Genomic DNA, 23,770 nt, shown 5'->3' on the forward strand with positions numbered 1-23,770 from the left:
TTTATTAGGGCATACTGTGAACACTATATAAATTGATGGATCTCTGGAATTGTCTATTAAAACAGCATCTTATACAGGTATAGTTCTTCTAATGTGTCAATGAGACAGTCTGAGATTTGTTGAAGCAAACAGGGTCTTGTAACAAGACCATGAAAGTACCATCAGAACAAATCAAAGAGAGAGCACAATTAGTTGCCTATATTTTCAATCACAGTGTGTCTTTTATATGACCATAAATCAAGGAGGTTTTATGGATGTTTTGATGCTTCCTTGAACTTTTTAATGATGAGTTGTGAGTCTAGATTTTCCACTATAGGTCTAATATGGATAATGGTGGGTCCTAAACAGACACTAATTGACATTACAGATGGAAGATCATCAATCTGAAACTCTTCCCCAGATTTCAGACTAGCCTGCTGAATGTTTCCAGCATCTAGTTTTTATTTCAATAGTCACCTAATTTTCTGAGTTTTAACATAGTTTTGGGGACAAATTTAAATAAGAAGCATGTTGGCAGAGTAGGGGTTTGGGTGAGGGAGGTGCTTAGTGCACAGGCAGATCTTACAATGATGGAAAGCAGCAGGAATAGTTCAGGAGAGGTCTGCTGCGGCAGACCAGACAAAATAAGAAGTCCTACAACACCAGGTTAAAGTCCAACAGGTTTATTATCCAGCAGCTCCACATCGAGGACCAGACAGAAGCAGCATGCAATCGATAACTAAACAGTATGAAGAGATCAGAATGAGATCAGTCCATTGTTACAATCTGTCTCTTACTCTTGCCCACAGTAACCAGCCCTTTCACAGGTTCTGTGGGTGGCTCTGAAAGGAGCCTTCACATTATTGGATTCACTTGCTGTCCATTCTGTGCTGGACTAGGGGCACCCACAGTAAGAGGGGTTTATCTCCTTGGGATTGAGACTGGAAAACCTTGCTCTCTCTCCGACTCCAACTCCCACTTTACTCGGCTTTTAATTTAAACACCTTCCAAGCATTCAGTTTAGTGAGACAAACAAGGACAGTCTTTCAAAAAATTCTTTATTTAACACTTCTAGTACCAATTCAAACATAAACAGTTGCAACTCATTAAGTCTTTACTGAACTTTAACTCTCAACTGTAACTTTAACTGAACATCAACTTTAACTGTTAAACTCGGTTGTACCTATTTTCAGTTAAAGAAAAACATTGGCCAAGAGATAGCTAGATTCTGCAACGAGGCTTCTTCTCTGAAGTATCCTTCAGGGTACAGGTCTTCTTGCGATGGTTGGTCTCTTCAAGGTGTCACTGGAAAACAAAGGCAGCGCATGTCTTTTACCACAATCCTCCATTCGCTTCAAGAAAATCTTCTGTCATCCATCTGTGTAACCAGGAACCAATTACATGGCTTGAACATCTGGTGAAATTACTTGTGAATGACATCATTGTGTTTAGTTCAAACTGCATGTTCCACACATAGCAACCATATAAACTGAAGCCACGTTGTCTGGGTTAATGTGAACAACTTTCCTTATCTGACCAACATAGGAAGCTTCAGATCACAGCTCTCAGATCCCAGCCTTATCAGAGTAACGTTACGACCTGCATCTGGTTTTAATCTGTCTAAAGTTGACCAAAAATCACTTCATCTGCTTTTTGCGGCCCGGGAGCAATGTGACAGGGGTGCATTTTTCCACTGTTGCTCCAATCGGACCCTTCAACTGTGTTTTTACTGTGCATGTGCAGTTGAAGGGTCCAATTGGAGCAGCAGTGTTTCAGGCGTGATAAGCCCCGCCCATGGTGTGATAAGCCCCGCCCATGGCGCGATTCAGGCTCGCAATTTTTCTTCAGGCTGAGTGCATATGGGGGTGCCTGAGAACAGGTTTCCCAGTCAGACCTGAATTGTGGCCAGATTCAGCACTTAGAATCAAAATAGTAAAATCGCTCCAAAATGGCACTTAAATCTGAGTAAATGAAATTGCAACTTAAATTTTTATTGCACTTTTAATATAATGAAATATTCCAAGCTGCTTCATGGGAACATTTCATATATTTAAAATGTTAATTTTAAAACAGAGTATGACACTGAGCCACCTAAGGAGATGGCGGGGAAATTTTCCTGTCCTGCCCGCCATGAGAATCGGAGCGGGTGGGGAGCTGACCACACAAAAAGGTCAGTTGACTTTGGGTGGGATTTTTGTGCAAGCGTAGCCGCTACATCCTGTCCAGTAGGTCAAATAACCAAAGAACTTGCTGAAATAAGTGTCTGAGAGGAGGGAAGTGAGGTTAAGGAGCAGTGAGATGTAGGGAGGGTATCCCAGAGCTTGGTGTATAGGAAATTGAAGGCATTGTCACCAATGGTGGAGCAATTAAAATTGGGGGCTCAGAGCAGGCTAAGGTATTTTGGAGGCTGGTGAAGTTGGGGGTGATGGGAAAGGGTGAGGCTCTGGTGGGGTTTGGACATGTGGATAAAACATTTACAATCAAGACTTCATTTTATTGGGCGTCAGTGAGTACAAGGATGGTAGAGGAACAGAACTTGGTGCTAGTTAAGGCAGAAAGAGTGGAGTTTCGGACAACCTCAAGATTAATAAGGACAGAATTAACCAAGATTGTGTAGGAATCATCAAACCTAGAGGCAATGAAAGCATGAGTGAGGGTTTCAGCAAATTCCTAGTTAAAAGATTTAATAATACATACACAGTCATTCATATTTGTGCTACCTAATCTTAAACATAGAAACTAGAAGCAGGAGTGGGCCATTCAGCCCTTCGAGTCTGCTCTGCCATTTATTTTGATTGTGACTGATCATCAAATTCAATATCCTGATCCCTCCTTCCCCCCATGTCCCTTGGTCCCTTTAGCCCTAAGAGCTATATCTAACTACATCTTGAAATCAGACAATGTTTTGGCCTCAACTACGTTCTGTGATAGTGAATTCCACACATTCACATTATTCTGGGTGAAGAAATTTCTCCTCACCTCAGTCCTAAAATGTTTACCCCCCCATATCCTCAAACTATGACCCCCTTAGTTCTGGATTCCCCCACCATCAGGAACATTGTTTCTTAATCTATCCTGTCTAACCCTGTTAGAATTTTGTAAGCTTCTAAGAAGGAAGGAAATACGAAAAGAAAATGCAACACAAATACCCAAGGTAATTATACCTTGTGGCTGTGTTCTCTAAAAAGGAGTTTGTGGGAATGAAACAGTAGCCTCTGAAATACTCAAAGTAAACTGCAAAAAAATCTTGAAGAGCCTGTGAGGAAAAAAATATATATTTTGGCCCCTGGAGGGTGCCTCCATATGGACACACCATTGAAAGGCTGACATGAGAATAATGATGTGGCGGGACCAAGCAGGTGGCTGAAGGGTTGAACTTACCAGCAGTGGTTTCGGGGTCATGGTGGGGAGGTGAACCTCTCCATGGACCATGGGGCAGACAGGAAGGAAGGGAACTCCCCATTGTTGTGAAGTCGCAGGGAGGCTGCCTTGATGAGGTGCCTTTCTGGTGTTGGTCAAATGCCAATAGGGCAAAGAGTAGCTATTACCAGGCTTACGAAGTACCTTTAATTAACCGTCCACCTCCAACTGGCAGGCAGCCGTACTCTTGCCATTACCGCTGTTGACTGCGTTAATGGGAAGATCTCGATGGCCAGAATCTTACCACCATTCACGCTGGCAGGATTTTTCCTGCTGCAGCAAACAGAGAGTTTGCTGATGATTTGACAAATTCTTCAACCTCACTGCAGCAGGAGCATGTCGTGAACAGCAGGTAATGTCATGGCCATCAGTCTTGCCTCCCGACACTGACCAGGTCTTCGGCCCCGAAACCTGTCTCCAGAGGGTTGGTAGAATTCTGACCATTTCAACTGATGTCCACAGGCATCGGATGAGGCCTGGATTGGGGGTCATCGTGATGTCCCATCATAACCGAACAACCCATTTACAGTCAAAGTCCCCGCATGAAAATTGGCCAAATTCTACAAAGGAGGAGAGAAATTGGACAAAAAGAAAAGTATGCACAGATGTAAATACATAATATATGTGCAACCTCAGTGTTGGAATAACATTGACAAAACTCACCAGAAGGGAAAAAAAACACTAAAGCTTATTTGTGTGTGTACAAAATGATTTAATAATTCCAAACAATCTGGAACACAAATTAAGCTTCTGAATATTTTATTAACATAAATAATTTGACAAAACCCTGAGAAATATTAGTAAAAATAAAAAAAATGAACAAATGCATAAACAAATTTGTTTTACAGATTTGTACAATATAGTTGGCATGCTCAGCAGGTCAATTCAAATAACAATTAGGTCTATCAGTATGTTCTCAAAATGACTGTACACAGAAAGACATTTTGCTTCTGAAAAGACATAATTAATTCGGTCTACAAGTGCTTTTGAATCCTCTGGAGCATATGTGATAGTAATATAGAGAGACATGCATAGTCTGCTGGGAGAGAAGTGATATTTCCTGGTGAAACCAATTGCATACATTATTCTACATTTTTTTCAGTTTTCTATATTTTTTTGAAGGGCTGCGGATAATTTCAGATTAATAGGCTGTCTAAGCAGGGCTGAACACATGCTTGCAGACTCGATTTACACGGCAGCTGCTGATGAGGCCTGAAGTCAGCAAAGCCTGACCTGAATCCTGTCTTGCGAGGTTTGTTACTGAGGATTGCTCCAATTCAGGTTGCACACTGACCCGGTGCACTGAAAGCCCACACGCTTTTCTGTTACATCAGCCAGTCACACCAATCTGCTTTCAATCTCTTGTCGTGCAACCCAGCTCGTTGTCAATAGTAAGAATTTTTATTTCCATCAGTCTTAACCAGATGGACAAAATCAGCTTACAGCTTACATACCTCAAACGTTTAATACTGGTTGTCACAAATTCAGAGTTCCTGTATAAACTTGTCGCTCCACTATAAATGGGGTGCTCGTAGCAAGGGGCACACAGTGGGAGGTGGATTTTGGACTTTGTGCCATACTCTGCCAACCAGTCAGCTGCATGCGTTACAGTCTCTCCATTGTATAATATCGGCTGACTTCAGTCGAATTGAAAATAGGGAGCGATGTAAAGAGGATTACTTCAAAATCACCCGTTTCATATTATTGCACAAAGCCAAAATGGCCCCTGTGATACCCATGAAAGCCCATCTCTGCAGCTTCTGCTTCTGTCATTATTCCCAAACCTCCAACTACTGGAGTTACTCAACAGTGGTAACCCGGCTTCTCCCTTCATATCTCCTATGAATACAGGCAAGACTCTATCCTCATTGATGATTTGATCACAGGACCACGTCCTAGTTTTGATGGTGCAACACACCCCTTCCATTAAATTATATGAGCTCAGTATTGAACTTGCCAAAGATCTAGTCTGTCCCCCAGCAACATAGTTAAGACTTTTCCTTAACACTGGTCCGATAAGTAATTTGGCGCCAGCTCCAGGGGAGGCTATCTTAAACTGGACCATGGTGGCACAGCGATTAGCACTGCTGCCTCACAATGCCAGATACCCGAGTTCGATTCCCGGCTTGGGTTACAGTCTTTGCGGAGTCTGCATGTTGTCCTGTGTGTGCGTGGGTTTCCTCCCATAGTCCAGAGATGTGCGGGTTAGGTGGATTGGCCATACTAAATTGCCCCTTAGTGTTAGCGGGACTAACTAGGGTAAATGCATGGGGTTATGGGGATGGGGCCTGGGTGGGATTGTGGTTGGTGCAGACTTGTTGGGCCGAATGGCTTCCTTCTGCACTGTAAGGATTCTATGATTGTACTCAGTTACTGGGTGGCCTCCTGAAGTTGTCCTGTGGACCAGTGAGGAGATTCCAGAAGGGCAGTAACATGGCCATCTCTAGATCAGAATATTGATTATATGACCTATTGGCTCCATTTATTTAAATCTAAACTTAAAAAAGCAATTTTTTTTTTTTTGGAACTCCTAAAGTATCCAGGAAGTTGATTTTTAAGTCATGTTGACTGCAGGGAACATTCTGGATGGCTGGCAATCCTGTGGGTTACCTACATTCCAATGTTTTGCACTGCTCAATATTTGGTACAAGCGGTGGGTGGAGGCACCATACGAGGTGTTGGCTCTGTATCTTAGCACCGGCTCTGTCACTGAAAATGGTACAGCAATGAAGAATCAATAACCTGCCCTTCACCCATTCACCAAAACAAATAGCTGTGAGACAGCTGGACTGGAGCAGTGGAATTATACTTACTTTTTTTCTATCGCCAATTACAATTCAACAACTGATGTTACCTAGTGGTGCCACTGCGACTGGGTGAAACTCAGGAGAGAAACCTTTGAGCGTGTGAGACAGCTGGGCGTCAAACCTGATCTAAAGGCATGGGAAGTGTAACTTACTGTGCTGAGCCGCAAAATCATATTCAGTTTTTGTCACCGGCTTTCTGAACGAACCACTTTGGCCCTCCTGAGGGCCACTTTCACCTCGTCACAGAAACTACTCTGCACGAGTTCCGGCTGCTTGGTGCGACTATGCTTTGGAGGAGAAAAAAGGAAGTAAGATGTCGTGGGGCTGACTGTCTTCTTTTGCTGGGGTGGGGTATCGGGTGAGTCCTCCCAATTTGTAAACACACTGGATGTTTCCACCGAATTGACATGGGGAGAATCATCCATGGAAATTCTCCCTGTTAGTCATAGAATCCTTACAGTGCAGAAAAGGCCATTCAACCCATCGAGCCTGTACTGACAACAATTGCAGCTAGGCCCTATCAATGTAACCCCACGTATTTACCCTGCTAATCCCCCATCTATCATGGTCAATTCACCCTAACCTGCACATCATAGAATTCCTATAGTTCAGAAAGAGGTCATCCAGCCCATCGAGCCGGCACTGACAACAATCCCAACCTGGGCCTATCCCTGTAACCCCATATATTTACCCTAGTTATGTATAATTTAGGGGCAATTTATCATGGCCAAGCACACTAACCCACACACCTTTTGGACTGTGGGGGGGAAACTGAAGCACCCGGAGGAAATCCACGCAGACACGGGGAGAATGTGCAAACTCCACACAGTCACCCAAAACCAAATCGAACCTGGATCTCTGGTGCCGTGAAGCAGTAGTGTAACCACTGTGTTACCGCGCCGCCCCAAGATCTGTGTAACACAACATCTTTGCTGTTGTGTTGTACAGTCACAGGCGAGAGGGTTGGAGAAAACGAAACAAAAGAAAAACGCTATGGGTTATAACATGGACAAGCATGGCTATCTTCATTCATTGGTAAAGAACATGTAGCTTTTACAATCGCGAGACTGCAGCATATCCAAAATAATACAAAAATAATTTAAATTTTACTTCAAAATTAGAATATAAATGTTGTTGCTTTAACTGTTTTCTTACTGGAAGAGGCCTTGTAGTGAAACAGGCCACACTGAAGGGAAGTAGACAAATGTTTTCATTGCTCAAAGTGATGGAATTGCACATTACAAGAGGTATGTGATTAAATTGGGGTAAACTTTGGTAGCTATGAGAATGTGGATATAAGTTAGAATCGATAAATAGTATTTTCTCATGTTATTCATTTATTAAAGCATGCCAAAATTTACTATATACTTAATATTTACAGTAATTGTACGTTAGTTTGTCCTGTAGTTCTCTTTTACCGAAACAATGAAGTACTTTGTAACTATCCTGACACACAGAAGTTCTGAATTATAGTCATTCTGGAGAACTGTGGAGCTCAGAATCGATGGTCTACACATGAAAGTCCACCTTCAGTTCACAGTGATGAGTTTTTTTTTGCTACATTTCAAATAGTGTAATGCAATAGGTGCCACAATAATAACGTGCATCACTCAGTGTTTGGGTAATACCAGCTTCTATGAAACAATTGGTAAGATAATGCAGTGATGGTCCACATCAACACAGTGACAAAATTAATACTCTTTTGGTGAGAAGTAACTAATGGGTAGATGAGAATGGAACGACGCACCATGCATGACATATGTGCAGTGTTCATAAATCAGAATGCAATGTTACACTGGTCCCTCCATATATGACGTTCAGCAGTGCCAGGGACTCGCGTTCGATTCCTGGCTTGGGTGGAGTATGCATGTTCTCCCCGTGTCTGCATGGGTTCCTCTGGGTGCTCCAGTTTCCTCCCATGATCCAAAAGACGTGCTGGTTAGGTGCAGCACATTTCCTCTCAACTCAGATACATTTACATCTTTTCTTGCCTCTGAGGAGTCTATTAAAGGTAACCTATTTAGAGCTCCCCATTCACTAAGCTGTAGATCTGTTGCTTAGTGTGTTACTGAGGCACACAGGTCAGAGAGGCCCAAGGCTCAGCCCTTATCAATACAGTTTACAGCTGGAGAGGGCAGATATAACTGAACTTCAGGAGAAGGAACATCATTGAAGTTAAAGTTTATTTATTAGTGTCACAAGTAGGCTTACATTAACACTGCAATGAAGTTACTGTGTAAATCTCGTAGTCACCACAATCCAGCACCTGTTCAGGGAGAACTTAGCATGGCAATTGCACCTAACCAGCACGTCTTTTGGACTGTGGGAGGAAACCGGAGCACCTGGAGGAAACCCATGCAGAAAATGCAAACTCCACCCAAACTCCATCGAACCCAGGTCCCTCGCACTGTGAGGCAGGAGTGCTAACCATTGTGCCACCATGCTGCCCTGAAACAAGAATCAAGTGAGAATCCTACCACTGCTAGCCACCCATAGCCTCTATCCCTTTTCCCCTGGGGTCTTGGATCTATCTGGCCCTGTGGCCTATTCCAGAGTGTTCCCTACCCTACTGGAAACCAAGTGCGCCAATCAGACTGACAGCAGTGCAGAGACCCTGTTAAGGCAGACGTTGCATAGTTAAGACTCCATAGCCTCTGAAACTCCACCTTCCCAACTATATACCGTCCTTAATTAATATCCAGGCTGTAAAGTTGGCTGCTTTGGGAGGGAAAGGGAAGGCTTTAAAGAATTTCATTTTGTATATTTTTGCCAAACTTGGACACAAAAATTGGGGCTTCATCCTTATGACCTTATTGCACCTTCACTAGTTGTTGTGTAGTTTTTCCAAATGATCACTGCATCAAAATCTCTCTTGGAAAGATAGTTTACAACTTGTGGTGGTGTTATGATTAAAATAGTTCAAGGGAGTATTAAATTTAAGGAAGGTTCTCCACAAATGTGATTAAGGAACCTATATGTGTACTTTGAGAATATGGACCTGCTGAACATTTCTAGTCTTCTCTGCTTCTTTTATAAGTGGCACTAGTGCGGTGCTGTGTGTTTGTTATGGCGTCAAACAAATGGTCCCAAGGTATCTTATTTTCTGACCGCACCTCAAGTGAGTCCAGCTTGAGAGGTGAAGACTAATTGCATCCCTTTACTGAAGGTGCTAGATCACCATTATTGCAGCAGTCAACCATTATATTTTAAAGTCTCCTGCTTTTGCACATCAAGTTTATACATTGATAAACTACGAGGCTTGTGAGCAATTGCCAGTGCTGACGATTTAGAGCTTGTTGGCCATTTTACACCTCTTTCAATGGCTCTTCATGGAATAATGTCAGCACATTCCTGGGATGCATGTCTGTGCGAATGACGGGGCATGGGTGGAGTTTGGAAGCTAAAAGTGGCACATTTGGAAAAAGAGGGAAACAAGGTCATCCAACCCTTGTTCTGTTTTAATATACAGTAATGAAGATATCTGCTTTTGGCATTTTAATTGACTTGTGATGGAGGCAGAGGTATTGTTACTGGACTGGTGCTCAGGGGACCTGGATTTGATTTCAATAAAAAATCTGGAATTAAACATCTAATGATGATCATGGATACACTGTCGTTAAAACCCATCTGGTTCGCTATTGTCCTTTAGGGAAGCCTGTTGCCCTTACCTGATTTGACCTAATATGTGACTTCGGAATGTGTTTGACTCTTAAATGCTCTCGGGGGGATTGGCAATAAATGCTGCCCCCCCCCCCCCCCCCCCCCCAATCCCATGAAGAAATGTTTGTAAATCAAGGCATGCAGTTGATTAGTCACCTCCCAAGCAAAATGATTGCACATTTCAGTCCCAGAGCTACTGCAGGTGTCCATGAGTCAGGAATGAGCTGTGTTTATCCTCAGCTGCTCACTAGGTGGAGCACTTCACCAAGACATTGATTTAGCTCCCAGTGTGGCCACTTTCTTCCTATGGCAAGTTCCTTTTGAGGATGACAGAGCAGGGCAGCTCAGCACCCTGCAGCAGAGCACCGCATCTGCGTTTCACAGCTATTCAGTGGGCTGTGCGGGGCTGATTTGACAATGACAAGCACAGAGCGCAATTGAGACCCTTTCCAATGTTCCCTGATATTCACTTTTCAAATCCACTTCAGGCAAAACTGAAGGCACCATTGTAAACATTTCACACTCGGAGTTAGGGCGGGAGAAGTGTGGGGTTGGCCCTGTCTGACAACGGTTTTTGTTGATTTGAGTTTGTGAATTGTAAAATGCCAAAGTTGTCCAGATGTTGTTTTATTTTTATGGTTCTGTATTTTTTTACATTTTTGCAAAATCACTAATCTGTCATATTTCATTTCCTCCATCCTGATGAATGTACGGTTGACAGATTTGTATTTTGGTTCCTATTGTGTTTCAAAAATGTTAAATCAGCAAAATGAGCTGAAAGAGTGTCCCAGGTGACAGACCTGTGTCTTAAACAGGTGAAAAACTAGGCTGTGTTCAATAATATGCCCACTTTTGCAACACCTAAGTTGGGCTCACCATATCTTACTGGCCTACACACTTGCGTCCACAGGAAGGGAGGTTTCAACTTCAAACAAATAATAAAAGACATTCCAAGAGTCACGTGGCTTAGGATGGGCAAACAAAGTGAAGGACCAGCTACTCATCCCATGCGTCTGTTATGCTCCACCAAATGCCCTCATTAACCCAGGAGAACACTGAAGAACAGCCATGGGACAACAGGGGAGTGAGAGAAAGCAATGAGAGGCAGCAGCAATTCAGAAAGAGAGAACAGAGAGGAACAGTGTGTGAGAGACAGAAATCAATCAGTGATGAACAAGAAGGGCGAGTGTAAGGCAGCAATGTGAAACAGTGAAGTTGTTGAAATAGGTAAGCTGGTAATTGGTGAAGAATAAGGAGTGGTAGGACTGGTAAAAGCCAAAACCAGACAATCTGTACACGAATGAATGAGTATTTGATGATTAATACAATAAATACGTATATGAGTAATGTTAATACTAATACTTCCCTAGTATCCCTGGAGGTTTACTTCTAATCAGGAACACTTGAAAGCAATTTTCCTTAGCTGTGTCACTGATGACAACACTGATGTAATTCGTAGCACTGTGAAGTAAATCAGGGAATGTTGATGTTGGTGGAAACACCAGGATCACTGGATTCTACTGGCACTGCAGCAGACGGTTAAAAGATAAACTCTCCTTTTTGAGTTAATCTTTATTTTTAGCCATTATTAGGCTGTCCACTCTGCACCAGCAGAGGCCAGTGTTAGTCTGGTTAGAGGGGGAAAGTTCAAAGGAAATGTGAGGGGCACGTTTTTTTTACACAGAGAGCAGTAGGTGTCTGGAACGTGCCACCAGGTATGGTGGTGGAGGCAGTTGTGATGGGGATGGTTTAAGGGGCTTTTAGATAAGCACATGAATATGCAAGGAATAGAAGGATATGGATGAAAGGTAGGCAGAAGGGATTCATTTAATTTGGCATCATGTTTGGCACAACATTGTGGGCCAAAAGGCCTGTTCCTGTACTGTCCTGTTCTAAGTTCTATGTTTAATCAGCATTGGTCAAACAGGTACAATTGAAATCTCAAACTGCTATTTCAGTGCTTACGTGTTCATGAATCTATGGCTTTGTCAACGCAAACAGGGTGGACTCCACAGCACCAGAAGCTGGGGAAGGATCTACTTCTCCTGGTGATAATTCGCTAATAATGAACGTGTAACCGATAGTGATTCACTGAGTACCCCTCACTTAACAAAAGTTAACCTCCAGAGTCTGGTCTTCCTCTGCCGACTAATGTTGGAAAGCAACATCAGTATTAGTGTTTGGAGTTAAGCCAAATGTTTCACTAACATTAGCAGATGGAGAAAAGGAAATCCAAAATCATCATCATTCATTCTATCTCCCTCATGTTGTTGCTAGCAGTCATAGCTGTAATTCAGAACTTCAGTACTCAGTCACGTTATAAAAAGCAGCCTTTAATAATTCAGCCCTTTTTTTAAAAAAAAAATCCCTTGTGTATGGGATTCTAATTGTGTGAACCTAAAAAGAATCACTTCCATTTTGGGCTCCATGTTCTCTGGTAGAAATATATTCTACTCTTATTTACATCACCCTGTGTTCCTTCACCAGGAGTCCATTGTAGTGCACCCACTGAAATGAGAGTCATACGTGACCAGTTCATGCCAACAGGCGGCTGGTTGGTTAGGAAGCTACTCCATGCCATTCCTGAGAATCTGATTCGCTGCGATCAACATGACACTGATGATGAAAGCCACACCAAACGCGCAGATCAGGCTCTTCCTCACGCATGTCTGTCTGTTCTTCTTTTGCGAATGCACTGTCGAAAGGAAAGAATAAAACTGTAAAGTCAATATTTTAGGCCAGACGAGGTACACGCCATGTTTTCAACATAAACACAGCGTCAGTAAAGCTGCAGGTTTGTGCGGGGAGGTGATGGCCTAGTGGTATTGTCGCTTGACTATTAATCCAGAAACTCAGCTCATGTTCTGAGGACACAGGTTCGAATCCCATCATGGCAAATGGGGGGGATTTGAATTCAATGAAAAATATCTGGAATTGAGAATCTACTGATGACCATGAAACTGTTATTGATTGTCAGGAAAACCCCACCTTGTTCACGAATATCCTTTAAGAAAGGAAATCTGCCATCCTTACCTGGTCTGGCTTACCTGTGACTCCAGAGCCACACAGCACTGTGGGTAACTATCGACTGTCCTTGGGCAACTGGAGATTGACAATAAATGCTGGCCAGCCAGCGACACCCATGTGCCACGAATGAATAAAGAAAAAAACACATATTTGCACTCAATCCTTTTTGGTACAGAGTGGGCTTAAGTGAAGAATCCAGTTTATTCCACCAGTGTCAGAAGACAGCACCAAAGTCATCAGCTGGAGCAGTTGTTCTCCAATGGCTTTTGTACTTCAACACTAAGTTACAAATAGTAATAATGTTCCTTTAGAGAAAGCAGTTACACCTAGAGTGAATCACATTGCTAGCGCACAGTCCAGCTGTAGAGAACTTAGTCTGTAGAGACCAGAAGGATCACCCCATTTCTGCACTGGTCTAACCCAGTGCATAGAACCCCATAGAATCCCAACAGTGCAGAAGGAGGTCATTCAGCCCATCAAGTCTGCACCATCTCTCCAACAGAGCATTTTACCCAGGCCCACCCTATCCCCATCACCCTACACATTTACCATCGCTAATCCACCTAATCTGCGCATCTTGGGACACTAAGGGGCAATTTAGCATGGCCAATCCACCTAATCTGCACATCTTTGGACTATGGGAGGAAACCAAAGCACCTGGAGGAAACCCATGCAGACACAGGGAGACTGTGCAAACTCTGCACAGTGCATTGGGGACCAAACTTCCTGCTGACTTGGAAGGTCAGAATGAGGAGAATCAGCTTTGCTCAAAATAATGATCTGATGATTCTGACATGCATGTCAAATGTGGACATTGGCATGATTATGATAATTTATGGTTGAAATAGCCTGCCAATGCTCACTGGGTCTGCCATGAAGAATGGTCTCTTGGTGAAGTACCAGCATGTGCCTGGACCCAACACCCTGAGCAGGAAGTTGATAAAAACATTGACAAGGAAAAGAAACCAGACTCACTTGTCCTACCCATTCCAAACCCTCACGTACCACACAGAAGCCATTCAGTTTGTGTGTTTGGCTCTATTGAGGGAGAGAAACTAATACGGCAAAACTTCATGCCAAATAAATAGGGACAAATGTGGTGAGAAAATTGTGAGGAAAGAAGTGCAACCTGATGAGGAAAGGATCAGTCTTGTTGTAAATGATTTCAATAACACAATTTTAATGAAACATTAAAACACAGAGCAAGAAAGGGAACAGTGCGGAACGTTTACAATTAACTACAATAATGGCTACCCAGAAAGTCCACTTGAATTGCTCCCCAATCCAAATCTATTAACTTTCTTAAACACTGACCTCCGGTTTGTTTCCACACTCCAAAGATGCATGGGTTAGGTGGATTGGCCATGGTAAATTGCTCCTTAGTGTCAAGGGGATTGGTAGGTATATATGTGGGATTACAGGGGATGGGACCAGTGTGGGATTGTTGTTGGTACTGGAGAGATGGGCCAAATGGCCTCATTCTGCACTGTAGGGATTCTATGATTTTAAACAGAGACCATGGTTTTCAAGAAGTGTCAATTTCTGACTCCATTTAATAAGAAGGAATAGGTTTATTAAAACAGGAATAGACATTGATTTTACTAAATCTGTGTCTGGGTTGGAGGAGCATTGTATTTTATTTTGTTGTAAAATAGACACAAATCCTGGCTTATTACAGAAAAAGGACGTTACAAATAAATAGAGTGGTATTTAATTTTAGTTCGGGACTTGCAGAGCTGATATCCATCAAGTCAATGTATTGTCACCCAAAGGGTACCAGGTTCCACTTATCTTCAGCACAAAAAGGAGCATGATTTCCTCTTCCTTCTTAACCAATGATAAGGCAGAAATGTGCAGCAGACGTGAAAAGACAGTATCATTAGGAATGTTGTTGCAATCCAGCATTCCTCATTTTTTTATTTGTTCATGGGACATGTGTCACTGGCTGACTAGCATTTATTGTCCGTTTAGTTGCCTGAGGGCAATTGAGAATCAACCACATTGCTGAGGCGCTGGAGTCACATGTAGACCAGACCAAGTAAATTTAGCAGATTTCCTTTCCTAAAGGACATTTGTGAAACAGATGGGTTTTTACCAACAGTCGGCAATGATTTCATGGTCATCATAGATTCTTAACACCAGATTTCTTTTGAATTGAATTCAAATTCCATCATCTGCCATGGCAGGATACGAACCCGGGTCCCCAGAACGTTAGCTGAGCTTCTGTCTGGATTAATAGTCTAGCGATAATATCACTAGGTCATCACCTCCCCGTGAAATAACATATTATATAAATTAATTCATTGAAGGGTACACTATGCGAAAGACCAGTTCATAAATAAAAGATCCTGGAGTTTGGGGTTATAATGAGAAAGTAAAGCAATAGTGTGGTGGGAGAAAGGTGAGCAGAGAAGGAGGTTTAAATGACTAAACTGTCAGTCACACAAACTAGCCTCCCATCCATTGACTCTGTCTACACTTCCCACTGCCTCAGCAAAACAGCCAGCATAATTAAGGATGCCACGCACTCTGGACATTCTCTTTTCTACCTCCTTCCATCAGGAAAAAGATACAAAACTCTGAGGTTACGTGCCAATCGACTCGAACAGTTTCTTCCCTGCTGCCATCAGGCTTTGAATGGACTTACCTTGTATTAATTTGATCTTTCTCTACACTTTAGCTATGACTGTAACACTACATTCTGCACTCTCTCCTTTCCTTCTCTATGAATGGTATGCTTTATCTGTATAGCGCGCAAGAAACAATATTTTTCATTGTATACTAATACATGTGACAATAATAAATCAAACCAAATTAAAATCAAAGTTTGGAGAATAATGATGGTATATATAAATCTGACTTTGGGGGTTAGATGCGGGGAAAAATAGAAAGGAAAATCAGCAGGGAGCTGAGGGAAAAGACTAATTAGTGGTTAAAGGATTTAAAAGTGTATTTTCCTTTATTGTTGTGAATGAAATTAGAAATGTATTTGAATATTCGATGAATACACATAAGCAGCTGATTATTCGCCCTGATTTTTGGATCATGTGATTAAAAATTTTATCTCAACACTAAAACCCAATTACCCACTAATGGCCAGGCTGCCAACATTTTGATGAGGTCTTTGTAATGGCTGCACCCCGCGCCCCCCCTGCCCCACACTCCCTACTTTCTGCAGTGGCTTTAAGGTGGCAGAGATGGCTTGCCATTGGCCAATGATGGGATCTTCTGGTTTCCCCTCCCCCGCTTTCATGTCAAGGCATTTTGCATTGTTCACTGGCAATGTCAGGAGCACCCAGAGGAAACCCATGGAGACATGGGGAGAACATGCAGACTCCACACAGTCACCCAAGATTGGAATTGAACTTGGGTCCCTGGTGCTGTGAAACAGCAGTGCGAACCACTGTGCCACCCATCTTGTGAAGTGGACAGATGCACGCACGGTCAATAGATTTGGGTCACTGCTGCTTAATAGTCTGATAATAAGGAGTAAAAATTGTGTACAAGGCAATCAGACTCTGAAATACTGTGTCACTTTAGGACTCCATTGTAAAAAGGTCACTGGTATATCGATCAGTATGATATCCAAGACGGAAACAGGTGTTATGAGGAGAGTGTGAAGAGCCGGGAAGGCAAAGGGAAGATTTAAAGAGATTTTTAGAGGTATGAATTATGCTAGGCAATGGCGACCCTGCTCCGCCATTGGAAAACTCACTGTGGAGGTGTGGAATCCTGTCCCTTAGGGTGTTTCATTTGGGCCTTTTGCTGATACAAACCCATTGCAATTTCCAGGTGCCGATCAACACAGAGCATACTTAAAACCGACAGACCATTAAAGGCACTGCCGCTGGCTACCCAGTACGTTTACTATTCCCTCAAGCTCAAGAGGAGTGTTCACTCTCCTTCCATTCCCACAAGTAAACTCTCGCCATGCCCGGTCCACTTTGACCTTCTGGCAAAGTTAACACCACCCTGGCATTCCCAACCTCACCATCTCCCTTAACCAGAAAAAGAACTGCCAGGCCTCTTCTGGAGTAGCAGGGCAGATGGTAAGAGTAGCATTCTGAATCCATCTCTGTTCAATGTCCACTGCAAGCTGTAAATGCTCACATGTTGGTGTTATGGCTTTTGGAACAAAGGACAGCACGGGTGGTACTGTGAAACCAAGGAGGTGGCACATAAAACAGTTCTGTGCACCTTGAACTAGCTAGGACTGAGTTCACTGTACACAGTAAGGATGTTCTGGGCAGGACTGAGTCGTAAAACTTCACCAGTATCCTTGGAAGTACGTGTATCACCAGATGAGGTGCTGAGTAGATGATGCTCAAGTGCAGCATGGTGGCACAGTGGTTAGCACTGCTGCCTCACAGTGCCAAGGACCCGGGTTCAATTCTTGGGTGACTACCTGTGTGGAGCTTGTACATGTCTGTGTGGGTTTCCTCCAGGTGCTCCGGTTTCCTGCCACAATCCAAGAATGTGCATGTTCGGGGGATTAACAGGGTATAAAGTGGGGTTAAGGAGATAGGGCCTAGGTGAAATTATTGTCCGAGAGTTGGTGCAGACTTGATGGGCCGAATGGCTTCCTGCTGCACTGTAGGGACTCGATGATTCTTAGAATGTAGCAGTCAGTGTGCTGAAATTCTCTTCAATGCCACTTGGCTAAGATGGGGATTCAGTCGGCCAGAGGCCATTGATGGCAGTGTGTACTGAGTGGAAGTCGATCTCAGACTTGATGAATCACTATAGTGTATGTAATATCGTCCTTCAGGGCAAAATATGCTACAAAATTGTTTCCAAATTTTTTTGAATTGCTCCTTTGGCTTTGGGAACAAAATTGTACGGCCTTATCCCTGTAACCTCTTCCAGCATTCTGCCTTGTTCTGCCTCTGCCTCTCCCTTTTCCATCCAAACCCTTCAATCTAACCTGACAGCCATCAGTTAATCCGCTCCCCTCTCTGGCACTACCTCCTCAAACCCCTCCAATCTGTCACCTCCTTCTCCTCCCTGAGGATCATTTTTAAACCCGTTTGAGCCAACTGTTGGCCATCCCTCATTGAAACTTATCCTTTGTCTCAGCTTCCTCATGTTTAATTGCATCTTGGTGAAGTGCTTTGTGAAATCCTTCTACAATAATGATGTTCCACCAATGAAAGTGATTTGCAAGCCAAGAACTGTACTGTTGTTTGTTTGCCATTATTACTTAGCTTCTAATTAATAATTCCTGTAACTTAATGTACTGTAAGGATGACACCATGAGGTTTACCATAGAATCCCCACAGTGCAGAAGGAGGCCTTTCAACCCATTGGGTCTGCACCGACTCTCCGACAGAGCATCTTACCCAGGCCCTATCCCCGTAACCCTACATGTTTACCCCGCTAATCCTTCTAATTTACATCTTGGTATACTAAGAGGCAATTTAGCATGGCCAATCCACCCAAATCGCTCATGTCCAAAGATGTGCAAGTTAGATAAATTGGCCATGCTAAGTTGACCCTAGTGTCGGGGGATACTTTTCACTGTATACTAATACATGTGACAATAATAAATCAATTCAAATCAATTAGCAGGGTAAATGTGTGCAGTACCAGAAATAGAGCCTGGGTGGGATTGTGGTCGGTACAGACCCGACTGGCCGAATGATCTCCTTCTGTACTGTAGGGGTTCTATGATTCTATTCTACGATCTTCGGATTGTGGGAGGAAACTGGAGCACACAGAGCAAACCTATGGAGACGTGGGGAAAACATGCAAACTCCACACATACAGTCACCCAAGGCTGGAATTGAACCTGAGTCCCTGGTGCTGTGAAGCAACAGTGCTAACCACTGTGCCATGCATCCTGCGAAGTGGACAGACACATGTGACCAATACATATGGGTGACTGGTGCATTATAGTCTGATAATAAGGAGTAACAAGTGTGTACACGGCAATCAGACTTTAGAGTGCTGTGCCACTTTAGGATTCGATTGTAGAAAGTTCACTGAATGGTATATCGACCAGTCCATATCCAAGATGGAAGCTGGTGTTGTGAGAAGAGCAGGGAAGGCAAAGGGAAGATTTAAAGAGATTTTTAAAGGTGTAAACGATTAGTGAAAAGGCTGAACAATTGGCTGATTAGAGAAGGCTCATCCTCTTTGGCAGGGCATTTAGTGATAAGGGGTGTCAATTTGAATGATAAGCAGAGAGCTTACGGAGCATCTCTTTATACAAGGAGCTTTTCAAACAGGAAATGCTTTGTCACAGGAAGTAGTTGATGTAGAGACTATTGCACAATGAAGGGGAGCAGTCAGTACTGATTTGAGGGAGTGGGGAACTTTGAGCTAGAGCAAACAAGAAAATCAGCTTAATTACTCTTGGATTGCTGCAGCAATAAGCTGGTACAGGCATCACCTTGGGTCAAACGGCCACATTCAATGATTCTGGCATGCATGGCACCCATAAGGTTGTGTGTTTTGAATCAGAGGAAACTTGGGCCTGCTTCTAGGAACTACTGTTTGTGCTGTGAACCTGAGTGGATGGAGAGAGAGAGCTTGAACTAAAGTAGGATGCTGAACCAAGAAAATAACAGCTTGATTGTGACACCTTACACGCTTGAATAGCATTCTGATAGTCGCTATTCAAGGTGCATGTATAATGAGTAGCTGATTGGAATCAGTTATGGGCAAGCAGTTGCATCTTTCTGTGTTCACCTTGGTAGAGACAGCTCACCGGAGAAAAAGGCATTGTTTTCTTCAAATAAAACGCATGACACGATAAACAACAATATCCAAATATGATAAGTCCTTGGTAAATTCTTCACCTCGTGTTCTATCTGCTTTATTTTGTCCCTTCTCTTTATGTCTACTCATACAATTCCCTGGCCAGGACATCACTGGCCTGTTTCCAGACTCCCATCAATTGATTTCTCCAATGACTCGGCCATTCTTGCATCTGATGAGCTTTAGCTTTCTATTTTTCTGTTCCTCTGTGAGGGCAGCAAAGATACAGCTTCATGTATTTTTAGGAATCCGTTTGCGGAACAGAGCTGGGGATTACTGATATTTAAATTCCGAAGGGAGGTATCAGTCTGGAGATAAAGCTGTTGTGTCAATTTGAAAGAAAATTCTAGGATAGCCATCTGGCATTCCAATCCACGTCACTTGATCTTACTCTTGGGGTGGCATGGTAGCTAACACTGCTGCCTCTCAGCGCCAGGGATCCAGGTTCGATTCCCGGCTTGGGTCACTGTCAGTGCAGAGTATGCACATTCTCCCCGTGTCTGTGTGGGTTTCCTCCTGGAGCTTCGGTTTCCTCCCACGGTCCGAAAGACGTGCATCGTTAAGTGCATTGGCTATGCTAAATTCTCCCTCTCTGTACCCAAACAGGCACCGGAGTGTGGCAATAAGGGGATTTTCACAGTGCCTTCATTGCAGTGTTTACGTAAGCCTCCTTGTGATGCTAATAAATAAACTTTAAATCAGATTATAACATCTCAGGGTCCGGACAGGACTGAAATCAATAGTGCTGTCATTGTATCTTCGAAAAAATTCACCGAATGTCCCTGCCTGGATTGGTTTACCTCAACTTGGTCAGGTTGGGATTTGATAACCTTCAGCAGAAGCTTTCAAAGTCACTCCAACATAAAAGTGCTTGAGTCTACAATACAAAGATCACTCCAAAATCCAGCATTACATAACTGACAACATCAGTATGTATTAAAGCCATGAATGAACATGATCCTGTAACTGGAGGCAATGTGCGTCAGACAGTTCTGAATAACTGAGGAACCTTTTTTTCAGCAATCGTACTTAATCTCAAAGGGCTGCTGGCAGAAATATTAATTAATTTTGTGACTCATCAGTATCTTCCCCAGATTTATTTGTGAAAGGGTGAGCTACGAGAGGATCAGCTGATGCAGAAAAGCACGTTTTCTATATCCATTTTGTCTGTGCCTCTTGTAGTTCACTTTGGAGATATGAGTCTCAGTCAATCCCTTCAGTATCCTTTGTGCTTACTGAAGTGCTCTGAGCTAATACTTTGTGGCTGGTGATAAAATGACAGCTGGATTCCAAGTCAATATCTTAAAATGGAGTTCGCCCCCATGCCAAAATACATTCTATTTAAATAGTACAGTACTCCATCGATATCCTGAACTGCAGATGCTGCGGTCATTACCCAAAAACCCAGCTTGTAATTGTGTGTATTTGTTACCATGAAAAGCTTTGCTGCTTATTTAATATGCATTTAAATAGCACCTTTAAAGTATTAAAATTCCCTATGTCCTTCAATCAGATAAAAATTGTGAATGAGTCATAGAATCATAAGTTAAAGAGGAGGTGTCAGGTAAGTTTTTCACTCAGAGGGTGGTGAGTGAGTGGAATCGGCTGCCATCAGTTGTGGTAGAGGCAAACTTGTTGGGGTCTTTTAAGAGACTTCTGGATGAGTACGTGGGATTTAATGGGATTGAGGGTTATACATAGGCCTGGTAGGTAGGGGTACGATCAGCGCAACTTGAGGGCTGAAGGGCCTGTTTGTGCTGTAGTGTTCTAAGTTCATGTCTATGAAATCCCTACGTTACAGAAGGAGGCCTTTCCATCCATCGACTCTGCACCGACCACAACCCACCCAGGCCCTACCTCCTTAATCCCACATATTTACCCTGTTAATCCTCTGACACTATGGAGCAATTTTACTTTGGCCAATCCACTTAACCTGCACATCTTTGAACTGTGGGAGGAAACTGGAGCACCCAGAGGAGACCCACACAGACATGGGGAGAACATGCAAACTCAACACAGTGACTCCAAGCCAGAATTGAACCCTGGTCCTTGGTGCTGTGAGGCAGCAGTGCTAACCACTGTGCCACCGTGTTGCCCATGGAGTATGGTCAACTGAGTGAAAGGCTCCAGATGGATTTAGAAGGATAAAGAGAGAGCCACTGTGAAATTGGGATCTTGGTTGAAGTGCTGCGACAGGAGAAATCTTGTTGCAAAAGATCAAACATGGGCTTGCAGGATAGTTGGGTGACACAGTGGCTAGCACTGTGGGCTCGGGATCCACAGGGACCCGGGTTCGATTCTGGTCTTTGTGCAAAGTGCACACAAATAGTCACCATTCTCCCCGTGTCTGCGTGAGTTTCCTCTGGGTGCTCCAGTTTCTTCCCACACTCCAAAAATGTGCAGGTTAAGTGGATTGGCCATGTTAAATTTCTCTTTTGTGTCATAAGATATGTAAGTTAGATGGATCAACCCGTGGGAAATGTGTGGTGTGAAGGGGATAGGGTGGGGGTGAGGGCCTGGACAAGATGGTCTGTCGGAGAGTCGATGCAGACTTGATGGGCTGAGTGGCCTCTTCTGCACCGTAGGGGCTCTATAATTTGAGATGCAAAAAGAACAGGGATGTTGGAGTAAAGTGGTAGTTTGCAAGGTAGGGTTGAGGATGCGTTCATTGCAGAAGTTGATAATGAGGGAGGATTTGGAAGGGAGCCAGAACCTCAGGAGAAAAAAACATTTACAATATCAACTAGAATCAGGGTGGGTCTGGTGTCAGGAAGGAACGGTGGCATATTCGCAGTTTACCGAAAATGGAGCTGATAGAGCAGGGGATGAATTTCATGGGAAACGTGAGCTCAGAGGGGCACATGGGGAAATAGATACCAGAGAAAAAGGGCAATTCAGTGTTAGAGCAGGGGGATCTTTAGGAGGAGCTCATGGGCAAAGGGAGGGGAATGGTACGGCAGAGATAGCTATAGCTATCTTTCGTGGCAAAGTAATCCCTGGGCTCTTTCCAGATCCAATCCCTGTTTATTAATCTCAGCTAGTTCAGTAGTGAGAATGCATAGGCCCCGAATCTCTACACTAAGGAGAATGATGATCCTATTCCTGACCAATATGGAGTGGTGCAATATGTTCTCACCCAGCATGTATCAAAGTGTAGAAACGCTTCAACACGGGATCAAGAACACAGGTAATCAGAGCAGGAATAGACCATATGGCGCATCAAGCCTGTTCCATCATTCAAAACAATCACGACTGACCTTTGGCGCCAACTCCATTTTCCCATTCACACCATATCCCTGCTTACTAGGTTCACCCTGTGCCCATGCATCTCCACATGCACGTTCTTAACATCTCGCTCCATCAGCACCAGCTCACTCTATCTTAAAACTCGCCCTGTTCTGTCATTTCACTTCATCTTCATCCGGTTATAACACGATAATTTACTGCACTGTTCCCTCAGGTCCAAACCTGACGTTATTAATAAACCTGTTGAGAAAGGTGCTGCTGTTGGTGTCTGCCCTATCCACCTCTGCCCAGTAGAAGCTGACCACCAGCTCTGTGACACTTCCTCTCACTTCCCTCTGGACCGTAATCCCACCACAAAAGATCAAGCCATTATTTCCTGGATTTACACTGACCCCATCACCTCGGGAGAACTTCCCTTCACAGCTTCCCATCTCATTGTTCTCCAACCATCTCATACCTTCTTCCCAAAATCCACAAACTGTTCTTATGGACTTGTTGGGATAAATTTTCCCATTCCACCTGCTCCGGGTGAGGGGCAGACCATGGAAAAGTCCATTGACCACAGGTGGAATTTTCCAGTTTGAAGCTGAGCGGTCTGTACCTGTCACACTCAACTTGTTTCTTCAAAGCCTGATTATTTTTTTCTCTCCTTGTCCTGTCTCTCTCACCTACATCATTTAATCTTCTGACACCTTTCACTTTTTTTCAACAATTTCCAGTTTCCTGGTCAGAACTGCCATCCACTTCACTGAGGTGATCCTTTCTGCACATCTCCATCTCCCATTGGGAAGGTCTCAGAACTCACTGCTCCTTTTCTGAATCAGTCCCAATCCGTCATCACCCTCCTCTGCCTGGCTGAACTTGTTTTCAAA

The 23,770-nt window shown here is 43.4% G+C and overlaps 1 protein-coding gene across 1 annotated transcript in view; it reads right to left on the minus strand.

Moving 5' to 3' along the window:
- Positions 1–11,503: 11,503 nt before the first annotated feature.
- LOC145357251 (calcium-binding protein 8) overlaps positions 11,504–23,770 on the minus strand; it is a 330,782-nt gene continuing 318,515 nt past the window's right edge. Inside the window, exon 6 of the mRNA XM_080210426.1 lies at positions 11,504–12,561. Within this exon, the coding sequence (XP_080066552.1) occupies positions 12,434–12,561 (128 nt within the window). The 3' untranslated portion in view covers positions 11,504–12,433. The remainder of the gene's footprint in view (positions 12,562–23,770) is intronic.

The sequence above is a fragment of the Carcharhinus amblyrhynchos genome, chromosome 23 (assembly GCF_965287045.1).
Source record: "Carcharhinus amblyrhynchos chromosome 23, sCarAmb.v2.hapA, whole genome shotgun sequence".
Classification (NCBI taxonomy): domain Eukaryota; kingdom Metazoa; phylum Chordata; class Chondrichthyes; order Carcharhiniformes; family Carcharhinidae; genus Carcharhinus; species Carcharhinus amblyrhynchos.